Source organism: Tympanuchus pallidicinctus, unplaced genomic scaffold, assembly GCF_026119805.1.
Source record: "Tympanuchus pallidicinctus isolate F22 unplaced genomic scaffold, pur_lepc_1.0 scaffold6, whole genome shotgun sequence".
NCBI lineage: Eukaryota > Metazoa > Chordata > Aves > Galliformes > Phasianidae > Tympanuchus > Tympanuchus pallidicinctus.
In genome coordinates this window covers 15800525-15816858 of record NW_026294780.1, presented here as the reverse complement: position 1 = coordinate 15816858, position 16334 = coordinate 15800525, and the positions used below count along the sequence as shown (strand labels likewise).

The following is a 16334-nucleotide window of genomic DNA, read 5'->3' as shown; positions in this document are numbered from 1 at the left end:
TTAAAGCTGGAGTGCCTAATGCAGTTAGTCAGAGCCGGAGCCTCTGTAAATGCCAGTACAACACGGTTTGCTCAAACACCAGCCCACATTGCTGCTTTTGGAGGACATCCACAGTGCCTGAATTGGTTGATCCAAGTGGGGGCCAACATAAACAAACAGGTATGATTTAATGTGTGTTTCATGTCTGCATATGATTCTGTAAGGAGTGTCTTGTTCCTTTCTTGCTATGCGTGTGGTCCTTACATTCACAGACAGACAGGTTATTTTTAACATCTCTCCAAAAGACAAAGCCCTTTATCTGATAATTAAGATGTCACTGTAGTAGAGAAGGGCTCATAAATGTTGTAGGTCACTGAAGTTCTGGAGAACGTTTGTTTCAGGAACTAGCATCTTTCTCCTTCTGGAACAAAATGGTGTCATGCTGCTTTGGTGTTGGCAGCATTACCCGATGCTCTGATCCTGTAACGCCTATGAGGGGAAAAGCAGAAAGGACTAGTGAGGTGCATCTTACTTCACATGTAAGAATTAGAAAATCAGCCAGTTAATTCATCATTGCCTATGGAGCCATGAGACCTTTGTGGTCCTTGATGACTAGTCAGTAACTAGTGACATCTTTCAAAGACATGACTTGCTTTAAGACGTGTTTGGTTTCATACTGATATCATCCTTTAAATTATGTCTAAAACTCTTCCGATAACTTCCTGCAGGTAGATCAGAAACATGCACTTTACTAACAAATAGTGAATACATGTGTGGTTTTTCTTAATTGATAATTTTCCATTACTGTGACCATGGTTATAGATATTAATTTATTTGATAGCAGAGTGCAATTAATATAATAAAGTTCATGTAAAGGACTTTCATGCTCTGCTATGGTAACAGAATCAAGTGCTTAAAAAATATTATTCTTTTGGAGAAAACATTTCTAGTATTGAATGGATTTATTATGTATGCTATGCATACATAATGTGTTCCCTTACAGCAATACTCAAAATTATTTATGATCTTATATGAGAGCAGCTATTGCTAGAGTTAAACTAAGATTGCTGGGGAACTTGAACTTTGCATTTCTGGAGTTGCTGCTTTTTTTTTTTTTTTTTTTTTTTTTTTAAAGTTATGCAAAAATAAGAAATGGGGAAGTTTGTGTTGAGTTTTCAGAAAAGAAGGCTGGTGCATTGAGAACAGCTGTGAGACACCAGGAGAATTGTAGAAACAATGAAGGTGACGGGATGCAGAGGCTATAGATGGCATCTTCTCCTTGGTACCTGACAAAAGTAACTTACTGCATAAGTTATTGCTGCATAGTGGTAGAATCTTCAGAAGAGAAAATACAAGAACTAGAAATGCATCTGGAGACCAGGTAAGAATGTAAAGAAACTGTGATTAGAGAGGAGACATGGCATGCACAGAATAAAGATGTACAGATATCTTCTAAATGAGAAGAAGAGAATGAATGAGAATGAATGAGAAGAATGAAAGTTTCCAACTGTGGATAAAGAGAAGAACTGACCAGTAAGGCTGAAAAGACTGAAGAACCACTGTTCTAGAATAATACCTTCTAGATGTTCTCCTGGAACATCTGCAGTGTGAGGTTATTCAAAAAAAGAAAAAAGAAAAAAAAAAAGGCAAGAGGAAAATAGCAGCTAGCTCTGAAGAAGAGAGAAATGCAGAGAGAGCTATCTGTGGACTGAGGGCAACGCACAGATGATTGCAAGGGAAGCAGAAGACAGTAGGATATGCAGTTTAAAAATAGACTGGTAATTCGTCCCACCTTAGAGGAGGCTAGTTCTGGGGACTAGCCAGTGACTCAGGAGTCTTTAAAAATTGGTAGCCTGTTACAAGAGCAAATCTAAGCAATAGAGGAGGAAGAAATAATGTGATTCTGAATTGTTCAAATGAAATGGTGCCGATGGTATCCTACAGACTTTGAAAGGCAAATTTAGGTGTTTACAGGTAGAGGATACCAGCGTGAACAGCACTTGAGAGTTGATATTGTGGGAAGCTGTGTGTGTTGTTGATAACAGTAGGGTCAAGTTACACTTCTGTAAAAACGCCTTTTTTGCTTCCACAAAATATTAATTGAACAATAGGAAGAAATTTTGGGTTTGGTTTGATGGAGGGTGTCTCAGTAGTTAGAATCATAGTAGAAACAAAAATCGCTCTTTATTAAGATGCATCTGTTCAGTCACACTGGTTTCGCATGCATGAGCACTCAAAGCTAGACAGTTTACTTTTGTGATACCAACAGCAAATGCAACCCACGGATACTTGTGATGTTTCACACATGAGTGTGTAAAGCATAGTGCATGCTGTGCTCTCCACAGTTCCTTCAAGATGTTCATAGAATTGCAGTCAAAAACCTGCTAATTCTTGTTTGATTTGCACTGCTTAATATATGATTTTACTTACTTAACTTGCAAGCTCTTTGAGGTGATCATCTGGGGCTTCCACTCACACTTGAGGTTTTGGAGCGCTATTTCCTGATGTGTATTCTGTTTATTCCTTCCAGCTCGCTGACTGATGCTGTACTTCAAACAGACATAGTCACTGGCTAATGCTTGTGTGAGGACAAGTGTTCCATGGACACTGGATACAAAACACATGCTGAGAAAGATCTGGGAATACTTGATATTTAAACTAGTAAAACTTCCCTTCCAAACTGACTCCTGGTCACTGGCTACAGACTAACCAATCACGTCTGGAAAAAGAAAAGGATAGCTTCTGAAAAGGAATCCACTCGAGTCTCTCAGTCCTAATGTAAACCTCTGGTACTCAGTAGAACTTGCGTGCATGTTTTCCTTTTATCTACCCTGAAGTATTGTAGCTCATGCTGCCTGCCATGAAGTTTAGGAAAGCATTAAAATGCATATCTTAATGCTGGTGGCAGTTGACTGAGAAAGGTCCTGGGCAGCAATGAAGGATAAATGCTGAAATCTGCTTGTCCCAACTCTACCTTGCTCTCTAAAGTAATTTCTGTGAGTATATCCCATGATGTCCAGCCCTCTTGTTTAACTGTATGTGCTGGCTAGAATCATTTATCTTTTTTTTTTTTTTTTTTTTTTTTTTTCCCCTCTCCTTGATTGGTGGGCAGTTTTTCCCTGCTGTCCCTTACCCCCTAAGGGTCAGAGAAAGCCAAAGAGCCAAGCAGTGATTCCTGCCTGTTCCTGCCTGCCGCTGGACACAACAGGAAGTTATTTCTTTTTCTATTCAATGAGCAGTGCCTACTAATAGTTCTTAATATTGTGAGTCAAAACTTGCGTTTAGCTTCCCGCCTGTTTCAGTTCTCTCTAACAGTACAAAGCAATTATGCTGCTACTTTCCCTGATTTTTTTTTTTTTGTTTTGTTTTTATCCACATCAGAATGCAGACTGATTCTGTGCTGTTGTGCAAGATAATGCAGCAGATATTCATAAGTTCTTTCTGATAAAGCCTCTTCCTTCATTCAAGTGTATTTTTCCTCTGACCTCGGTACATCAAATGTTTCTTCTGTGTTACCTTCCATAACTGGGGAAAGTAAGCAGAAGAATGTCATGTGGCCTGCCTTAAGGGGGAGGGCTAAGAAATACTCCATCCCTACAGGTGATGTTAACTTTGCATCCCACCAGTTTACCATAATTTGGTAGTGAGGGCAGACAGATATAGGAAATATAGACACCTATACTGGCAACAACTGTAAACATACTAATATCCTTGGTGAGGGAAAAAAAAAAAGTCATTTCTTATGTGTTTTAGTTGCTTTGTTAACCATCTATGCCTGCTAGATTAAATCCAGATTTTAAAAAAACACCATTATTTCTCATCTGTACTGAAGATCCAGAAGGTAAAACAATTGTGAATTCAAAGCATATCTTACTGAAGAATGTGGGGAAAAAGTTGCATCTTCCCAGCTTTTGCTTTCTGGCTTCAGACAGGTTAGATTTCTAGGTCTAGGAAATCTGACCACTTTTTGGGAGTGTGGTCAGTTACAGGCTTTTGAAATTGAATCAATTGAATAAGGGATGGTATTGGTTTTATTGTCAGGTAAAATAGTGCTTCTGTGTCTTAAATGTGTACTAGAAGCATTATACAACTGCTTGTGTAGTTCAAAAGCCTTCAGTATAAATGTCCATGGGAGTATTTTAAGAAAGAAAGAAAGAAAGAAAAAAGCAGGTAAGTAACTTTCAGAAGGAAGGGAAGTGTATGAACTTAACTGAATCATTGAGGAGCAAGTTTTCCACTTTCTCCTCCAAGTTCAACTGGAACATTGTAACACCAACAAATTTGTATTCTAAAAAGATAGAAGTGGGGGAAATTGAAGGGGAGGAAGTGTTATAAAATGAACTGATGAACAAATAAAAATGTCTAGATGTCTGGAGAAACTCAGAGTCTGAGGAGAGGTTTATAAAGGAGGTGTCTTTTGAGGCTAGGCAGCATTGTAATGAAAGGCAAACTGATTAACCAAGCTGAGATGAATTCACTGAAGAAAAAATAACAGCAACAAAAGATTCCTCAGACAGGTTTATAAATGCAAAATAAGGAATTAAACTATATAGCTAGTCAGTAAAATGAAAAGCATCAAATGTAATCTAGTATGTCTCCAAGCTGAATAAAGGAGAAAAGCTTTGTCTTTGCAAACTAGAAGTATCACTCCTCCAAGGGGACGGAGGAGGACGTGGTGTGACAGTTGCGGAAAGCGTGTGGAAGTGTGTTCATGGTGCCTTGTGACACTTCCATCTGTTCAGAAGCACTGTACACAAAATATCATCTTCACAGAAGCAAACAAATTTGTATTATCTTGAATGCTGTGTTAATACTAGGAAATATTTTTTCCTGTACATCTGTTTGCAATGTGACTTCTGGATTATGAGAGAAGTCTGGTCAGTTGGTGCAGTGCTACGTAAGAAGGATAAATGGGGACCCCAAAATTCAATCTAGACAGTGTTCTTGGAAAAAACCTCTATCTTAGTGCATTTTCTGTTTAGTGCCATCCACTCTGATTGTTCAATTAACAAAGTTGCTTTCAGTCTTGTAGAATGCTTCTTCCTCTTTTTTTTTTCTGTTGAAAAAATACATAAGCTTTGCAGCTGTTTTGCAGTGGAAACCTTTTTTTTTTTCCTCTCAGTATAGCTCATAAGCCAAAGAGAATTCCTTTACAAAGCTAGGAAATTATTTTAGATAAAAAGGAGAGCAAATAGTTGTGGTTCCACAGGAGAACTTCAGAAGAAGGTAACTAATGTTAGTGAATATAGAAAATGGGGTATGGTAATTTAAAAAAATAAAAATAAAAAAAGCTATTACAATCTAAATCCATGCATTCTGTTCTCAAATTACTTTATCAATTCCTTAGCTTCAGGGAAGTGCGTGCCTTTCTGGGCTAGTGATTGAAAGAAGTCCTTCTCAAGACATACATTCTGAGATACTAGATAGTAATGTTTTTCTGGTTATTGGTGACAAGTTTAGAGCAGCTAATAAGCATAGCTTATTCTCATAATGTGGCAAGGAGTATTTTGCAAAGGTCCTTTCTCATCCTTCTATCACTTCCTAGCAGCAGTACTTCATAATTTGGCTGAGCTCTTACTGTGGGCAACAGATCTGTTGAATGAGTGGAGGTTTTTGTCACCTTCATCATGCGCATTGGCAAGGTGACCTGATTTGTCCTAAACTGAGCTTCGTATTGATGAGTATCTTTTAAATTAAAGGTGAGGCTATAAATACTAATGCTGAACAACGAAAAAGAAGTGTAAAAAAGAAACTTTTTTCTTTTAAATTTGTTTAAAAGAAATGGGGGAATGGAAACCATAACAAAGTGATGCAATTGATGACAGTTGCTGTGATGGGAAACTTTATTCCAACACTAAAAAAATTCTTTCTGGATGTGTTAGTGCCAGATGAGTTTTCATATAGCTAATAAAATTGTCTTCCATTGGGCTTATCAGTCTTATGTAACTTCTAGAAAAGCTATAAATAAAAGAAGTGCTATAAAGTTTGTTAGCACAGAGCTTGCAAGTGGTCTTAAGGATCATCTAGTTCCAACCGATGTGCTGTGAGTGGTGTTGTCACCCACCAGGTCAGGCTGCCCGGGGCCCCATCTGACCTGGCCTCGAATACCTCTAGGAATGGAGCATCCTGAGTTTCTTGGGCAGCCTGTCCATGTGCCTCACCATCTTAAGCTGTCTTCTATTCATGAGATACAGCTGTTTTGGAAGAAGGAATTTATCACTCTTTCCTAATACCTCTGGACTACAAGAAGTTTTCTGTTCTTTTCTGTCTCCGAACTCTTTGCCAACCTCAGCAATTATCCTTAATTTAATAAGAAGGTAAACTTTCTCTGGTTCCATGACTGTTCCTTGCTGGGACTGAGTATGTGTCTTAAACAGTCATAAACTTGTTTATCTTCCATGAATTTTTAATGTGTTTAAAAAAAAAAAAAAAAATCATAATTAGCAAATTGAATATGTGGAACATAATCCAAAATTCTTTCCTTCATTCCAAGTTACATTTACATGGTCTAGAAAATGTGACTGACTTTCTCAGAAGCTTGGTGGAAAAATTCCAATGCTCACTACCTTACGTGAAGACGGTGGTGTAACCTTGTTCTGAATATATTCATGTCTCAGAGCTGACAGCGTAGCCAGTAGTGCAGAGCTAAGCATGGACCACCGTTTTGAGTATAGACTGCTGACTTAGTAAAGCTGGTGTTGGTATTTCAGTAAAAGAAGAATAGTGAAAAAAGGAGGAACAGAAAGCTTGCTACGCAATGGAAATGTTGAGGACTGTGATAAAATGTAGCAAAACAGTAACTGAACGTTTACTTGCTACCTCAGGGTCACTTTTCATTTCACATTCTTCTGTTTCCTACTACTTACTACTAAGTTACTATTGACATTAAGTAAAATTATTAAGTTAATAATAAATTATTAATTTAATTGCAAGTACTGAATTTCATCTGCATCCTGTAGGTCACAATGTGTGGAATTCACCTGCTGCTCACCAACTGCATATATAAAATTGCATAGATTTTTCCTTCTTACTTGTGAAGCAGGGTAGAGGACCTGGAAAGCATGCTGTGTTCCTATTACATTTGCATTTAATATAGAAATTGAAGTGATTGAATTTATTAGTTAGCACTAATGGAATTTAAATGAGTAAAGGTTACATAGAAAGAATGGTAGATAGAACATCTAAGTCAAATGTGCATATCTTAGGAGAGATCTGACCTGTCATGTGAGCTCTGGGCATGCTTATGTTACTGTAGAGGGGCACTAGATAGCTCTCACCTGGTGAGTATTTATTGTGCCATACAATACTGAGTAAGAGTGACAGCGGGATCTCAAAGTAGTAGCAGTCCCACAAACTTGGCCATCTTGCTTCTGAATTCAAGATGGCCTGCAAAGTGCAGGGTACTGGGGAACTAAAAGGCTAGGAGATAAATGTTAGAGCAACTTGTTACAGTGTCATGTTTTGATCTTTTTTAACAAATTTTGCTGCATATGACTTTGATTATCTAGTTATTGGATAAAGGCTCATCGTGTGAGATTCATGCCTTTATAATTGTTTCTTGCTAAATACCTAAAGTATATAAGAGCCTACTGCAAAAAGCATTTCATAAAGTACCTGATGTATTTGCTAGCTAATAAATGCTGCTTTTATTATATCTGCTTTCTTAATTAAAATGAATAATGTAAAAATAAGACTGTCGTTTTTAGAAAGATTATTATGCTTGACAAAATGTAGTTTGTCTTTACAGGATTATGTTGGTGAAACTCCTATTCATAAAGCAGCACGGTCTGGTAGTGTGGATTCCATAAGTGCCCTTGTGGCTCACGGTGCGCAAATAGAGTAAGTGAGGTGGTTGGTTTTTTGTTGTTGTTGTTGATTGTTGTGCGTTTAGCTGACTAACTTAGACTGGTAAACATAGATACTAATATCAGAAAGAAAACTCAAAACAGCAGCCACCTGATTAAAAGACAGCTAGACATGTTCAACTGTAGTAAAGCCCAAGATGTTTTGCATGTCTAGTAATAAAGTTTACCTTACTGAAGTGATACCAGTGTGCTATATTAATATTGTATTTAAGTGATGTATTAAAAAATGTATCCCACTTCTGTGAGATGGCCCCAAACTGTACACTTCATGTAGTTTGTTGGTTTTTTTTTTTTTTTATAATCAATTGACACCTTACACTGGTAAATAAATGCAGAAAGCAATGCAAAAACGTGCAAAATAGCATCTCGCACACTTTTTGCAGTTAAATACTGTTTGCTAGTAAATCGTGTATATTTGCCCTTTTAACTTTTTTCTTTAAAGGTTTATGTACTGCAAAAACATTCAGAAAATCTCACAAACTTTTGCAACTTACAGCATGGACAAAATGGATGCAGTTTTCACCTAGAAATGTTGAGTATAAGCTCTATGGCTTATAATGTAAATACTTTAGCCAATTGTTTTAATTAGAACTAGACTTTTTTATCTTAAATGGTAACTAATTGTTGTATTTTGACCTGCAATGTGAAACTATTGAGTTGAAAGTGAAGTAAGAATCATGTAGTTAACTCCTTGTTTTACCCTTTGGTTTCCATCTTACTGTTTTGTAACACTGCCCTGATAAATCTACCATAAATTTTAACATTTTCAGTGGTATCGTAGAGCATTCAGGAAATAGAGAACCTTTTATGTTAATAGTAATCAACAAGTAATTTTATATGAAAAGATGTTCTTCACAGATGATGACACTGAAATAACTCATGCAGCTGTCAGGTAAATTATTGTCAAGTTCATTAAATCATTAATAAATTAATAAATTCCCATTTTGCACTCGCTTCCAGATGTTTTCTGATAAATGAATTTAAATTTACTGTGGAATTGAGCAAACCTTAATTATCATCATCAATTAGCATACGATCTTGTGGTTTTTAGAAAGTTTCCAGTCAAAGGAAGTTATGGAAGTGCATAAACAACATGAAATACGTGACTTGAGTCTGATGTAAATGAAGAGAAGCTGTTACATCCATAGGACTTTAAAAAATAGGAGATGAATGGCTGAGGTTGGATTTGTGGCTGCAGCTTAAATTTACACAATTTGGATTTTGCTCCCTTAGACATTGTATCTGCAAGCCACAGTCAAAAACCTTGGAATGTGTTTCTTGCCTTTGACCAAAGCTCTTGGCAGCAGAAATGACATAGATTTTATAGCAGTTTTAGTGAAAAGGAAATTGTTTGAATTCACTGTTTTCTAACTTTGAATTCTATCTGCGTTAGTAGGATAGACTTCTCACAGGTTCTATAGATAAATAAAGTATGAGATTCTATCCAGGAAACCATAAAATCAGTGATGCCAATGCAATAGGCTTGCGGAGCACCCCATGTTTCTTTCTCATTGAGAGCAACAAGACTTGGATGAAATTCTGCTGCTGTCACCTAAGAGAGATAGCTAATTGACTGACTGGGGTTGGAGATTTATTCCATGGAATGCAGTTTTCAGTGTCAGTATGTTAAATTGGGCAAATTGATAAGTATTTCTCTGATGATTCAATTTTGGGTCACCCGGATTTGAAAACTGGACCCATATCTGTAATGGTTATATTGATTTCCTGATTTTTGTAGCATCTTCAAAATGCTATTTTCTACTAATGAATAATTATTGAAACACTGCTGTTACAATGAAGTTACTTGGACTAGTGTAATCTTTGATATTGGTGTCTACTCTATTCCCGTATACTTCACTTGTTTAGTTGTGTTGGAAGCTGAAGAATATTGATGGTAGTCTAGTAAGGATAAAATAATTGTCTCACCTGAATTGCTCTGGTTACTTCATTTCAGGCTTGTTAGTGTATTAGTTTTACAGAGAAATACTATATCCTACAGTCTCTAAATTTCATGAAGTTTTGCATTGTTTTTCTAATTGATGAGAGAGAATTTGGGACTCTATTCCTGTGTAAATTTTTTAGTAATATTAAAAAATAATAATTGTACCCTAGTGAAAATATTTTGATTTTTTTTGTGGTATTTACCTTCTCATTTTAGCTGAAGCATATTCTGTGCACAGTATGTCCTACAGCCATAAAAATGGTTACTCCACTAACTATGGTATTCATGGACCCTTGAAGAGGGGGAAGCAGGTGGTCACAATGTCCTCATATGAGTGAAAAGGTTTGCTGTGTAAATGATTTTTAATGTGGATAGTATTTTTTTTTTTAAAGTATCCATAATATCTGCTGGATTTTCGCTGAAACAGCATAATTAATGCAATTTATGTATGGTTAACTGTGTATTTGCTATGGTGACAAATTAGTATCCACAGCTCTTTAAAGAGGAAAAGCCTTCTTGGTGCCATGTTTTGTTTTGCTCTTTTACATGATTTTTGAAATGCTGGGCTGTTACATGGTTTCAAAGGCTGCATCAATACATATGTGTATATATATATATAAAACACAAAGATCAGCTATTAAAGCAGGACACTATTAACTAAAAGAAAGTAGGAAAAGGCAGCTGTTAATTATAATAATTTGAACTTAATTGTTTCTCTCCATGTCTGTGTTTCCATACAGTTCACTTGTACAGCAAGTTTGAATATTTCTGAATAAAAGATCTTCTGGAATTGTCATTTGGACAGTTGTGCATTACAGAGTGAATTGGTTTGGAGCTAGGAGAGAAGTTTCAAATGCAGTATTTCTTTGGGATAGAGAGATGTACCTTATGGATTAGGATGGGCTCAGCTGTGCCTGTGCTGGGCCCTTTGGAGCCATCTGGAGCAGGTTCACAGCATGAAGCAGCCTCTTGCCTCCTCTTGCAGAAGCCACCTCTACAAGCCCCTGTGCTACCAAGACTGGGAGCTGGCTCAGTGATCCTTGTCAGTCCCTTGTAACTTGGGATATTCTGTGATTCTGTATGACTTCACATGCATCCAGTTGAGCGTGATTACTAGGTCATTCCAGGGTTTTGTTGATCAAGGTACTTGAATACTGAGGTAGGAATCTTCATATTTTCTTGCCAGAAATCTTAAGGTTTTTGGAAAAATCACTTTGTTGTGCCATGAGGGGATGCTGCAAGACCCTGAAGAGATACTTCTCTGTTCTGATTTCCCATGCTCTGGTCATAGGACATTTTTCAAATCTTGATTATGGCTACTCCTACAGTATCTCAGCTTTTGTTCTTGTTTCCTCTGAGACTTCTTTACTTCTTGAAATTTCTTCAGAATCTCTTCTCTTTAGCAGACAGGCAGAACTATGTACATTTCAGGAGGATAAACAAAGTAGAAATCAGCAATTGCTTCGTTACTACTTCTGTCAGTTTCCTTATCAGGGAAACTTACGGCCTGTTCTCTCAGGTTTTAGCCATCTGTTTTGGTTCATTTGTGCTTGTTGGAAAGTAAGGCTGCATGTTTCTGGGTTTCTTCCTGGTCTCTTAAAAATTTAGCAGAAACTTGTTACTTTTTCATCACGTGCTTGTTTCCCTAGCTAGTCAACGACCCAATTTTAAGTATATGTCTGCAGTCTCTTTGTGGTGTTACAATATGTGTGATGTGAACAGTCATTATTATGTCATGGTTGTACATTCAAAGCTGTCCTATTGATTTACTATAGAAAAAGCAACATCGACTTTCTTACGGTCTTGAACCCCATCTTGAAAATAATGCTTCTGCTTCTTACTGTTTAGAAATAAGAGTTATAATAATTGGCTAATTAGTATATTGATATACAATCTGTTTGGTACTTTTAAAGCTCAGACTACTTCAAGCTGAGGCAAATTCAATAATTCATGTTCAGTTTCAGAGTGGAATATTCTTAGTGGAAGCAGTTGTTGATAGAAGCTCAGGAATAGAGAAAAGTGCAAGAAGTTGCACTTCTTATGAGTAAATTTAAGTCCTTCATTAAAGCAGTGATATTTTGTGACCCTTCTGAAATGTGAAGAAAGAACACAGGGTTATAATCCAGCTTCATAGGAGAGCTTAGTCATTAGTGACAAGCCTCTGAGTTATGGTGGTTTTATTGACTTCAGTCCAAAAGAACTGGGTGAAGAAAAATAATGTGTTAGTAAGAATTTTAAATCTCAGTAGCTTAGATTTCTGACAAGGTGGTTGTTTGCTTGTTTTTGTTATTGGAACTGATCTTCCTTCCTGTGCAGCTTCCTTTCAGACAGGTCTTTTTTTTCTGTAAAATAAACTATTTGTGGTTACAGCAAGTAGTGTTACAAAGAGGAACTTGGGAAGAAGTTGTATTAAACACAGTGAAAGAAACAAGGATGCAGTACGTTCCCAAATACAACGGTCTTATCGGTTCTGATGGTTGGTCTTGACACTGATGGTGGGGATGATCTGTATGAATGGCGTGTTTGATCTGCTGATAAATTTTGATTGAATTTGTGATTGGAGAATTGTTAGAGCAAATGAGTTGTAGTTCACCTTTGGTTGTAAATGTGTTGATATGGGTTTTGTTTGCTATTCAAGTTTGGGTCTTTTCAGTTTGGTTGATTGTAGTTCAGCAAGTCTCTTTGGACTTGGACCAAAAAAAAAAACACAGGCCCAAAACATGTTCAGGTTGGTCAGAAAGGATTTTCTAATGCTGTGTGACTTATGCTACAGGTTGTATCTCATTGCATGGAGGGTTAGCGAGCCTTTTGAAGAGTTTTGGGAGCTATTACTTAGCTGGAATGTTTCATACAAATTCCTTCTATGTATTCTGCAAGATGTTGCTGGTATGTGGTAGATAAGCCTTCCTTAGTGTGAAAGACGGTGTAAATTGAACAAACTTTTGAAGCTTCCATGTGCATGTTCCATGTGCATCAGTATTTTCTTAATCCAAAAAAACCTTCTGTGTGAGAGCATCAAGTCACAAAAATTTAACATTTTATTGTAGTTTGAAAAATCTTTCTCTCTTCATGTCTATTACTGAGAAATAGCAAGTCCATCTGATTAGTTCTTTCATTCCTGATATTTTCTTCCCTTTGGAACAGAAATATCTGTTTAAAAGGAATTTCTCTCTCTTTAGTTTTCCCAAGCAAAAGTCCATGCTTTTTCTACTAACTCTCTTGAACTTTCTTCTGTATTTGGCATGTTTCAAAGAAGCTTGCTTTCTTACTTTTTCACATTTTAGGCTGTATTTGCCTTTCAATTAATATAAAGAGAAATAAGGTGATTGTATTGCTTCTATCAGAGGCACCTTCCAGAATCTGCATTACAAGACTTCATCTTTTTAAGTCAGAGTCTGATCTGAACTTTTCCTTAATGGTCTTCTATAATGCTTTCCTACTGCAAGCGCTGGAGATCTGGTTATAGAGACATAATAAATAGCAGCATCAGTGTTAGATCTGATTTTTATGGCTGTCTGGCTGTATTGTCTTTTGACTTAAAGAGGCTACAGTATTAACAGGACACTTAATTGAAAGGTGTTGTTGCTAGTTACCTCTACCTAGGAAGCCTTCATTTTCACTTCAGTGGTGAAGATATCATCTTTTTTTTTTTTTATCATTTTAAAGGTTAACATATTCGTTTATGCCTTTTGTGAGTTGTGTTAGGAATTCTCTCTTAAATAGTAGGGTATAAATTAAAAATTACTGTTAATTGCTGCTAGCAGGCAAAGTCAGACAGTGGTATATTCTTCAGGCAAAAGTTTATGTGGGGATGACTCACGTTTTTCACAAGAGATACTGAAAATTGAAGTCCACTGTTTGAGGTTCTTTCTTAAAGCACTTAAGCCAGAAACCAAGGCAGTAGATCACTGTTGGATGGTGATGACTGTAGCATTTCCAGTGTGATGTATCGTGGTTAGTTAGTTCTTTCTTGTGTCAGTAGGTGCAGCTACGTGATCCTTTGTGAACCGTAACACTAAGATGGAAGAAAAAAAAGCTTCACAGAGAGCTTCCTTCTTTCCAGGATACTCACCACGTTATGATTTTGGAGGATGTCTGAGAATCTCAACCAGGATTTGAAAAGGTCTAAAATGATTTCAGCTGCCTCATTTTGTTGTGAAATAAAAACTTGGCACCAACTTGTGCTTTTGTAGATGCCCAAGATGTAATTCTAGCATGGATTTTTAGAATTCTTATAGCTGTCCCCAGCAATGGCACGCATCTGTTTGGTTAAGAATATTTTTATCTTGGTATCTGAAAAAAGTTTTAAAACTATTTTGCAACTTTTGTATTTGGACACCAAAGGGTTAAAACAGTTAAAGTTTAGTATTCTAAAATCACTTTGCTGTAGAAATTTTAGACTAGTATGCTGGTGTTTATAGGAAACTTTTTTCTCACTGTGGGCGTTTTCGTGTTCTGATCTTTTTTTTTTTCTTTCTCCTTTTGTTTTAATCCTTGTATCTGCTAATTTTTATATAGGAGTAGTTACTAATTCTTTTGAGATACAGCCTACTAAAATTAAGTGATTGAAGCCATGGGTTGACTGGTAATTTTAATTTATTCTATATAAATTTCAGTGAAGAACTGGCAAATGGGTTTCAGGATGAAAGTAATAATACTTTAAAGGCATAAAAGGCGTAGTATCTTGTTGTTAAGGTGGTCACATGATAATGGCTTACATAATGAATAATGTGCTACAGCACTTTATGTATGTTAATGTAACTTTTAATCATATTGTTGCCTGCAAATATGTGATCCCTTATGATTATAAGTTTCCTGTTTATGCACCATTGCCCGTTTAAATCAAACAGAAGATTCTGAAACTGTGAAAACTACACATGTCAATGTTTTACAGCTACGTAATTCGAATTGACTTGATTTTTTCAAGTAATCCTAGAAAGGGGGAGCATTCCATATAGAAACTGCTGAAACTGCCACAGGTGCTTCTCCGAAAACCTTACAGTTGTGGCATTGAATGTTCAGTATCGCTTCCTTTCTGCACACAAGGCATACTGTTGAGGTATTTGTTGCGGTGATTGGTTTTAATGCTAATCTAGGAATTCAGATATAGAATCTATAGATTTGCATGCTTTGCTTACCCTAATTTACGATTATCTACTTTATTTGTAAACTAACAATAGATAATTGAGATCAGTATTTTTAACAGATATTACATTGATATACAAAAACTGTGGTTTATTTCTTAGATTGTCGCATGGCATTAACAAAAACACAAGTAAGCTGGAGGTGATGTGATCACTATTTAAAAATTCTACGTTTAGCTTTTTCTACGTAATGAATGTTTTTTCAAAGAGATTTAATGTTGACTTCTATAGCAAACATTTGTTTTGTTTTTCAAGGTATGTGACATTATAAGTGGAAGATGGTGTATTTCAAGTAGTAAATATCAAAAATGCATTAAAATGTACTTGCTTTTTTCCTTCAATAAGTTTAACACGTTTATAATGAACAACTTAGAATCAAGTTCTTTTTATGTAACTTCAGTATAATTCATAATTAAGTGCAAGAACAACAGGTCTTCATCTTTTCTTTCTACAGATCCTTCTAAGAGCAAGGCTTTTTAAAATTATCTTGAGGTAAATCTTTCTTACAAAAAGGTGCACTCAAGCAGTTTCAAGTTATTTTTTCTGTTTTTTTCTGTAGCTCATGATGATGGAATTATCTTCTGTATTTTCTGAGAGCTTGCCTCAGATTTTTCTCCTTCCTCTAGTGAGCTTCTCAAAACAACAACTGCGTTTGAATTGAGATAGTAAACTGAAGCTGAATTGAAAGTTAATTTTACGTTTCTATATTCCAGTCCTGTTTGGCTAGGGTAGTTGTTCCCCTGCTTTTGAAGAATAAATTAGGCACGTGGTCAGCCTCTTCCTAAAATTTCAGTTGCAGTAGCATCGTCTTCATAGTTGCTTTGATATCGATTGTGATGTCAACTGGAGGGAGAAAGGCAGATTAAAATGAGAGTCCCCTTCATGCCAAAATTAGTTTTGAAGACTGCCTTGAGGACATCAATTGATGGATGAAGAAGAATTGGTTTGTAAGAGTGTTTTCTTATTTGAGCACTGTATAAGGTATGTGAATAAACATATATACAAAAGTCAGAGCTTTAACTCTTAATAGTGCGTATTTTCAGCTCATTTATGAAATGCTTGTCGCTACAGAATAATTCAATTGTTAAATGTAATCTGTCAAGGAACCTCAAGATCGCCTACTTCTCTGCATCCAGATTTCTTTCAATTTTTTCTTGCGAATTTTTTTCTATTTGTAATAACTTTATAGTATGAAAAACTTATCTTTCCAATTGTATTTTTCTTACTTTGCTTTGGAGTTAGCATCTCATTCTGTGCTTTGAGGTAAATAATATGTCCTTATCATTTCCAGAGCCTGGCTTTCAGCCCATAAGGAAGGTTGAGGGTAAATACTTCTAATTTATCTGCAGGAATAAAGAGTACAGATAGTGAATGAACTGCCAAGCCAAATGAAATATTGCTAAG

The 16334-nt window shown here is 36.2% G+C and overlaps 1 protein-coding gene across 2 annotated transcripts in view; it reads left to right on the top strand.

The window, feature by feature from the left end:
• The window catches only part of ANKRD10 (ankyrin repeat domain 10), a 34213-nt gene that overhangs the window by 6525 nt on the left and 11354 nt on the right, over window positions 1-16334 (top strand). For both annotated transcript variants that reach the window (XM_052664395.1, XM_052664396.1), the window contains exons 2-3: window positions 7-159; window positions 7727-7818. In XM_052664395.1, the coding sequence (XP_052520355.1) occupies window positions 7-159; window positions 7727-7818 (245 nt within the window). The remainder of the gene's footprint in view (window positions 1-6; window positions 160-7726; window positions 7819-16334) is intronic.